Source organism: Grammomys surdaster, unplaced genomic scaffold (assembly GCF_004785775.1).
Source record: "Grammomys surdaster isolate TR1022 unplaced genomic scaffold, NIH_TR_1.0 372, whole genome shotgun sequence".
Classification (NCBI taxonomy): domain Eukaryota; kingdom Metazoa; phylum Chordata; class Mammalia; order Rodentia; family Muridae; genus Grammomys; species Grammomys surdaster.
In genome coordinates this window covers 9,334,129-9,343,454 of record NW_021604791.1, presented here as the reverse complement: position 1 = coordinate 9,343,454, position 9,326 = coordinate 9,334,129, and the positions used below count along the sequence as shown (strand labels likewise).

Sequence of the window (9,326 nt, the reverse complement as noted above, 5' to 3'; positions counted from 1 at the left end):
CTCCCCCTCTCCCCTCCCCCTCTCTCCCCCCCTCCCCCCTCTCTCCCCCTCTCCCCCCTCTCTCTCCCTCTCTCCCTCTCTCCCTCTCTCCCTCTCTCCCTCTCTCCCTCCCTCCCTTCCTCCCTCTCTCCCTCTCCCTCTCCCTCTCCCTCTCCCTCTCTCTCTCTCTCTCTGTGTGTGTGTGTGTGTGTGTGTGTGTGTGTGTGCATCATGTGCATTCCTGATGCCTCGGACTGGAGTTACAGATGGTTATGAGCTGCCATGCAGGTGCCGGGAATTGAACTTGGGTCTTCTGTGAGAGCAATAAGGGTCCTTAACCTATTAGCCATCACTCTGGTTCTGGATTGGTCATTTTATATATGGCAATTGGATCAAGCATTTTGATTAGACTATCACTTCAGCTAGACTCTTACTGATTGCTTGTCTTCTTGATTTATTGATGAGCAATGTTGCACTACAGTTTTTTTTCTCCAAGTATCCATGTTTCATCATTAAGTGCATGTATGTCTAGCATTATTACAGGTTGTTATTATCTTTAAAGAAAGAGCCTCCTTATCACTATGCAGTGGTCTTCTTTATCCTGATAATTTTCTCATTCTAAAGCTTTTGTCTGGAATTACTGGAATGCCTCTGAGCTGGGAGGTTGCTCAGGGGATTACTGCCTCTGTGAAAGCAGGAGGACCTGGACTCAGACTCTCAGCACTCTCATGAAAGCTGAGCATGGCAGTGAGTCTAGAACCCCATTATAAAAAGGCAGTGACACATGGGTCCCAGGAGCCTGCTGGCCATCCAGTCTAGCCAAAATGGTGGGCTCTAGGTTAAATGAGAGGCCCAGATTCAAAAATTAAGGTGGAAGACTGGAAATATGGCTCAGTGGGTAAAGTATTTATCATATAACCATGAAGACCAGAGTTTGGCCCTCGTATAAAAGCAGCCAGGTGGTGGTGGTAGGTCACCTGTAAACTCAGCAACTAGTGGGTAAAGTCAGAATCTCTGGAGCACGCTGGTTAGGTACATTAGCCAAAACAGAAAGCCCCCAGATTCAGTGACTGACCTTGCCTTAACGGAAGGTGGAGATCATTCAAGGAAGTCACTTGTCAAGCTTAGCATTAACTGCCCACGTGGCACATCCTAGAAGCATTTTAATTGGTTAACTGTCTAACTGGATTTGTGGACAGGTCTGTGAAGGATTATCTTGCTTGTTATAGGATAGTTCAGCCCATTCTGGGCAGCACGACTTCCAGGGAAGGTGATTTTAGCTCATTGTAAGGAAGCTCGCTAAGTATAAGCCTTCAAGCCAGTCAGCAAGCAGCTTTCCTCCACGGTTTCTGCATTCAGCTTTCTGCCTTGAGTTCCTACCAGACATCTTCAATGGTGGAATGTGACTTGGAAGTTTAAGCCAAATAACCTCTCTTTCTCAGGTCACTTTTGGTCAGGGTATTTTATCAAAGGAACGAAATAAAACTAAAACAACACTCAATGGCAAACTTGTGCTTTCACATGCACGCACATACACATGCATATGCACTCATACATATGTGTGCTCACACACAGTAGAAGCATGCATTCACATACACATATGCATATCTCATGCATATACACATAACATATTAAGATGGAAAGCAATTGAGGAAAAATACCCGGAATCAACACATGCATAACACACACACACACACACACACTCACACACACACACACTCTCACACACACACACTCACACACACACACACTCACACACACACTCACACACACACTCACACACACACAAACACACACTCACACACACTCACACACACACACACACACACACACACACACTTTTCCTTTCTTTTGCTGAGTGTCTATCTAGTAGTTTACCTTTCTCCACCCAAATTCATTGCAGCATTTAGACCCTCCCCCATAATAGCCTATCTACCAACAGGTCAATGATGGACTTATATGCATCAATAAAAAATAACAAAAATTTAATATTTGTGATAACATGAGTAAACATCAAAATAACTACACTGAAATAAAGATGCTGGACTGAAACAAAAAGTATATTCAGATGCTTCCTGATGTACAATGATTTTGCATTTCAATAAACCCATCATAGGCTAAAAATATCATGTCCAAAATGCCATTAATATAACAAACTGTAATGGCTGTTCCTGGTTAACACCTTGACCAGTGTTTGCTTGAGCTAGGGGTGGGGGTGGGGCTGGTGAGCCAAAGGGGAAGGACAGAGTACACAAAGGGTGCGGAGAAGCGTCTGTGGTGATGGCTCCATCCTATCTGGAGAGGAAAGATGGCTTATTTCCCAGGTCAGAATGGCTCACCATCAGAGCATAGATCCAAGAAGGCTTCAAACAAGCATGGGTAGGGGCCTCTAACACTATAGAGGCCCACACAAGCTTGAACATAGCAATATGGCAGTTGAGAAATACCCTGCATTGTATATAGATCTCAAACACTTGTGGATCGTCTGAATATCCTTTAATATTCTACTGCACCTGAAATCAAAGAAGATATGAGGACAGAAAAGATTGGAGTGGGCCCCACAGTAAGAGTTTCAGGGCTATCCATCAACACGAAAGGGAACAAACATTCTCTTGCTTTCTTACCCTTGTATCCTCTTCCCTCTCTGTCCCTTCTCTCCTCATTCCCTCCCCCCCACACGTGTTCATGGCTGGCCTCTACTCTTCTACATACCCCCCTCCTCTCTGCCTTTCTCTGTGTCTACTACCCCTTTAACTCCTCTATGCCCTAAATAAACTCTATTCCATACTCAAAAAAAAAGAAGTAAACAGTGCTAAGCTATTTTATATGACTGTCACTTTGTACTCTGGTCTTTACACAGCATGTGTGACGTTTGCTGATCCTGTATACGCCTCGTTCTCAGAGATAAGACTTTCTTACGTTGAGTTGCTTGAGGTCAGTAAGTAAACAGAATAGAGTAAGGCAGTAAGATGTTTTATCCAACTTCCCTCATAAAGCCAACCCAAGATTTCCCAAGGAGGGTAAATTTCTTGTGGATACGGAACTTAGTATCAGGAACCTCTCTCAACTTCAGAAGATTAAGATTTTGTTTTATTAAGGTATAGTATGGTTTTTACAAATGGCCCTGTCTATTTAAGGTCTCCCAAGATGGAGTTAGGTGATTTGAGTAACACATCTATGTTTTCAGGGTACATTTCTAAGTGGGGAAAAAATGTGTTTCTTATTTGTGCCACTGATGATGGGTAGTTGAAATGAACAAAGTTATTCTGTGCTGGCCTGCACTGGGACATCTCGAGGCCGTTAGAGTTCATGTTTTCAGAGAGGAACACTCAATGCTGAGAGGAAAACTCAGAATCGACTTTGAGGAAATGAAATTAACTATAGAACGTCATTCTGATTATTACCTAGGCTAGGAATGGAATCATCCAGTATCTAAGTGGCCAGAGACAGTCCTACTATTTCCTGGATATCATATTAGGGTCAGTAAGTAAAAAGGTGGAGACCGGAGTCTAGCCACCACCTTAGTGAACACTGTCTTTGAACTATGAACTTCTGCATGCCTTTCCAAATGCTCATCAGATAACAGCACGACACCATTCTGACTTTATGGCTCCATGCTCCAAGTACTAAAAATTAGGGTAGTGTCTAAAATGATCCAGGGTGAGACATTTTATTCAATATGTCCTCCCTTATAGTGATCAAGGTGTGTAAGGGACTCAAAATCTTGTCCTCTTAGCCTAATGTTGTCCATACACTTTATGTCTTTAAAAACTGATTTGATTTCGAGAATAGTGGTTATTTGTATTTCTATAATCTAAATCTTGTGGGTAAAAGGATACAGAGAGCTTTTGTTTTATAAGACACTGCATTTTCTTTCTTGTTCAATTCTGTTCCTTTCCAATGTCAGCTCCTATCCCACCTTGCCTCTAATGCAGCCCTCAGGTTTCTGAAACTTGGATGGGTTAACATGAGGACACCAGTCTGACCTGTCAGCCTCCCAGTAACCACAGAAAGGTGTTTGCCCCAGCACGTTCACTCTCTAAAGTACTGAAATACTGCGTGGTAAGGGACTTAGAGGCTCACCCCATTGCTTTAAACTTCTAAAATACTGATTGCTGTGGCCGGGATATGTGTACCCAAGAAGACATGTGTTACAGGCTTTGTCCCTAGCTCAGAGCTGCTGAAAGGAAGTGGAACCATGAAGAGATAGTTTGAGGCCACAGGGAACATGCCCCTGATGAGGACTGTTGGATGTGGAGTTCTTGTGACCTCTCATTACCTGATACCACTAAGTTAGACATTTCTTACAAGTGCTTCTGTCATGATGTACAGCTCAAAACAGGCCCCAGAGCAACAGAACCAACTACCACGGGCTGGTAAAACTATGACCTAAAACCTTCTTCTTTTTAAGTTGTTCATCTCAGGTATTATGTTACAGTCATATAAAAGCCAGAATGCTGATTTTTTAAGCCATTAAAAGATACTAATTCACTTTTCAAGAGTTAAGCTCTTCCAAAATTATGGGCGGAAGGTGGAAATATCGTTAAGATTAAATTCATGTCTGGCTTCTCTTTTGTATTGACCAGCACCTGACCAGGGTGTTTCCTCAACATAAAACTTATTGGTGACGTCACAGTTGACTCAACACACAGGATTGCCTGACAATAGATTAGCCAGTGTGATGCTTCAACTTTATAATAATGGGCTTTCCTGAGTGTCATATAGACAGGCACTATTTAAAGATACAAGCCATGAATTTTGAAGCTGTGTATGCTACATGGCTAGTTGCTGGAGGGCTGCCTTCTGTGGCGTTTCTAATTTATTATTGTTCGGGACCAGTAGAGCACAGCTAAGTAGACACACAGAGCGCTCTGCTCATGAATTAGAGTGGCTTACGGATCCCATTCCTGCCAATGACCATTTAACATTTTAAAAGACAGTTTGAGATTTAGAGAGAAGCAAATTAATCATTTATTCCTAAGTATGCTGTTGTTTTCAATTTGTGCCAAGAGAGCAATAAAAACCAATATTTGCAAATCATTTTCAGGTTTCCAAACTACGTTTACATCTTTTAATTGCTACCATGTACTGGGCATGACTTACTGCATTACAGAGGCACGAGGGATCTTTTACATTGAATCTTAACAATCTGAATAAAGCTCATGGAGTCTTTGATTTATCATGTTACTTTTTTTTTTTTCTCTTGGTTTACGATGGTATGAAAGCGTGTCCCACAGCCACTGGTTCACGCCTGCAGCACTGTGTTCAGTGTTACATGAGCTATCTACCCAATGTTTTATCAGAAAATGGACTTTGTGTTCCACGGTTTTCTTCAAGCTTCCTGCTAATGTAAGTGTCCTGAGAAGGTCTGAGGGAAGGTGAAGCAAGCAGCAATGCCTGCTGGGTTAGGTGCCTGGTTAGTTTCTTTTCTATTGCTGTGATAAACTGTCTTGGTAAAACCAGCATAAGGATAAAAGGGATTTTGGCTCGCAGTTCCAGAGGGTTAGAGCCCACGATGGCTGCGGAGGCGTGGCCACAGGCAGGGTGGTGCAGGAGCAGGCAGCTGGCTAACTACATTGCATCCAAGCTTTGAAACCCAGAGAGAATGGCAAAGGCCCCAAAGTCTGCCCCCAGTGACGTACTGCCTTCTGCAAGGTTTTTGTTTTCCTTCTAAAATTTCTGTGGCCTTCCCAATCAGAATCATCAACTAAGGACCCACCTGTTCAAACACATGAGCCTTTGGTGAAAGTCATCTAATATTGGAACTCCAACAGGTATATGTAAATACATTTCTGACTTACGGTATTTGTGACCTGTGATGGATTTATGGTGATTATGGACCAGGGAGTATCTGCATTATCTAGATATTATCATTTAGACATATGAGCAGAAAAGAAAGAGAAAGGGGCAGGTCAGAAGTTGGGACACTCCCCAAGTGGCACGGCTCACCAACTCCTCCCCTCGGAGATGGGATTCAGGGTTGTGTGGCCAGCCCTAGACAGAATCGGTGTTGTGGGGCATCTAACCTGGGGCAAACTTCATGCGTATGTTGACTGCAGGTTTGAGCTCACATCACGAAAGGACTGGATAAAGGACTATGGTGCCCAATCAGATCTCCACATTACGTGGACTCGAGGCCTTCCTGTCTTGAAGGCATCATTTGGCAGAGTTCTAACAGAACCCCAGAGGCAGGACTGACTTGTTTTGTTTTTCCATGGTTCCCTCTACAAGTTCACCATTTCCCCTCTTCTATTCTTGAAGCCAGAAGTTCAAGCTCAAAAGGAAGAAGCCCATCTCTACCCGGGACCTTTGTCTTCAGAGAAGGGAATCGCCAGGGTTTTTCTCAAAGGGCTTTGAAAAAGCACGAAGAAAAGGCTTTCCTCCAAACTGAAAGTCTGACACGGGGCGAGGGGGGATGTTCTCTGTAATTCTGCCCCAGCTGAGGAACAGGACTTGGATGGAAAGAGGAGGCTGATGTAAGGCTGTTTTATGTATCCCTTAAAGGACCCTCCTTCAGCTCTGAATCAGAAACTCTCTTGTTCCAGAAAACTGAAGGCAGTACCTCCAGGGTCCAGCTTAAGCTGTGGCATGAAATTCTGATTTGGGTTTCATAGTAGGAAGTTTTTCGTGTAACTATATAATATTGAGATATTCCTGGTCTGCGTTTGGTGGACAAACTAAAAGAGCAAAATGTGTTTCAAGAAAAAAATTGCAAATATGGCAATATGTTTAATTTAAATTATATTATATATTAAAATACCTGTATACATTATTTCTCACTGCTTGCACATATTAATAAATACATATAGCAAACAAAATAGGTAGCATAGCCAGGCTTGGTGGCACTCATGCTTAATCCCAGCACTTGGGAAGCAGAGGCAGGCAGATCTCTTTTCTACATAGGGAGTTCCAGGCCAGCCTGGGCTACAGAGTGAAATTCTATCTCAACAAACAAACAAACAAACAAACAAACAAACTGCCAAAGCGCAAACTAAATACACCAGAGATTATTTTCTAGCACCTAGATAGTCCTGGTGTTTCCTGACAAACTCATACAACATTAATGCGACTGAAAAAGTGGGACATTATGCTGCACTAATTGTAAATTTCGCTCTGGCAGGCCGTGTCTTGGAAACGCCTTGATTGTAATTGCTCGGTCACCGCTTTGCCTTTTCAGCCGCTCCCTTGAAACTGAACATAAATACAGAAGAACTCTTGCTGACATAAAACACCAGTTCCCCACATACTCTTTCTCTGTCTCATCTATGCTTTCAAGTTGCTTACCTTTAGGTGTGCCACTGAGTTGATTCCTTTGAAGTATCAGCACCTTTAGCTGTGGGAGTTGGCCGAGGGAGCGGCTTCTGTGGTGCTTTTGCTCTGAGGAAGGAGGCAGGGGCAGATCCAGCCAGAGGGTGTGGATAGCATTGTTGCTGAGGTTTAGTAGTTCCAAAGCATGCGCATGCGCGAGAGGGGCAAGGGTCAATTTCCATATGCGATGGTTACTGAGGTCCAGGTGTTTAATGTGCTGTTCTTTTTTTGTGCGAGGCTGGAAGAGAACTCTAAAGAAATAGACACTCCTATCCATGGTGTCTGATTTCTGTGATGTGTGTCTTGTAGAAGACCAGTTCGCCGGAAGATCCCCATTCGTCTGGTACTCAGGATCGAGGGAAATACTTCTTCTTGATGGGTTTGCCACTGTTTCCACAAAGCAAAGACCTGTCACTATGATAGTAACTCGGACGTAGAAGTCTTTCATAATGCCTGGAAAAGGGTAAACAAATCAGACCACTCAAAATAACATGTCAAAGCAAATCAAAAGCAGGAAATCGAATCTCCAATTCGAGATTCAGAAAACTCACTCAATTATCAAGCGAAGTGAACATTTGATTTCTTAGAAACTGGGTTCTGAAAAGAAACTACCCAAAAGGTGTGACTGTAGACTACAGTGACACGGATGTACATTTAATGGAAAGACCTCCCCTGGGTCTTCATGAAATACATGTCGAGCAAAGCCTTACCTCTGCCTTCTCAGTATCCTCCAGCCTGTGATCTGCTTTCCAGTGAGTCCGACTTCCTCCCAGAGAAGCCTCAGCTCCGTGTCCCCTGCATCGGGCAAAGTCTGCTCTGCTTATGGAGAACACCGTCGCGCGGTTTATGACATGAATAACTGCAGTCTCCCTAGAGCAGGAACCTCACCGACGGACACAAAGTGCAATCACAGACCAAACACTGGAGTCTTTCCTGACGAGAGCCAGCCACAGGCTTTATGCTTATGGCTTTTGCTACTTTTCACAGGATTTTAAAACCTTTTAAATGCACACAAAGTAGATAAAAATGGCCATGAGAAGGATGGTCTGCCCCCAAGCCATGAGGTGCCATAAAATATAGAAACGTCGAGTCTTTCCCCTCCTCACTCTTGGGGAGCAACGGTAGTTTTTGAAAGCAGTGTGTACAGGTTACAAAGGTGAATGCATGCAGGAAAGCACCTGTAAGAGGTGCGGGAAACGGATTGCAGAGATTTGCTCTAAGCTAAACCCTGTGAAGACAAAGCCAGAATACATTTTTTTCTCAGCCACAAATCACTCATTCCCGCCTGCTCTCCCTGTCATGTCTGAAACAGTAGAGTAGCTTCTGCTATGCTTCCCCACACACCCCTCCATCGTAGGTAACTCCAGGCGTCATCCCCCCAATACCATTTTCCATATGCAGTTTTCTCCTTTGAAAATTTAAAGTGCTTTTTAATTGCCTGTAGTCCAAATTCCCAAAGTAGGCATTCAAAACTTCCTGTACTGTAGATACCCTGGTAAGCCACTCTTGGAGGGTAATGGCAAGTTGTGGCCTGGGCGAGGAATGTGTCTGTCTACTTCACAGTCAAATGTCTCCCTCTAATCCATGACCAGTGCCATTCCCCTCCACGGTCTGAATTGTGGTGCACTTCCGTTAAGTGTCATCTCAAGTCGTAGGGTCTGAACCCGTCTTCCTTACAGTAGCCAATGCTTTGCCTTTGCTTTCCCGATATTTTCAGTGAATATTGAGTGAATGCATTCAATTCCATTCAACCTGACTGAATGTCAATGCCATCACACATTGTTAGCACACAAAGCAAAAGGAGAGCAAGTAGCTTCCTCCCTCCCCACCCCCCGGCCCTCCTAGAGTTAAGGCTCTGGAGTCTGTCACGGGCTATGATTTCTGCATGAATGAATGTACAGAATGAAGGACATTCTTGCTGCAACTTCTAAACTTTTGTTTCATGCAAGGTCAACTCTCCCATCTCTCAGAAGACAACTAAATTTAGGTACATAAATAGCAAAGGTGCCCTACCAACAGCAAGGAGGAAATTATAGTAC

General features: G+C 43.6%; 1 protein-coding gene across 1 annotated transcript in view; it reads right to left on the bottom strand.

Moving 5' to 3' along the window:
• The window catches only part of Lrrc66 (leucine rich repeat containing 66), a 26,275-nt gene extending 18,540 nt beyond the window's left edge, over positions 1-7,735 (bottom strand). The window contains exon 1 of the mRNA XM_028780789.1: positions 7,264-7,735. Coding sequence (XP_028636622.1) covers positions 7,264-7,735 — 472 coding nt within the window. The remainder of the gene's footprint in view (positions 1-7,263) is intronic.
• Between the last annotated feature and the right edge of the window lie 1,591 nt (positions 7,736-9,326).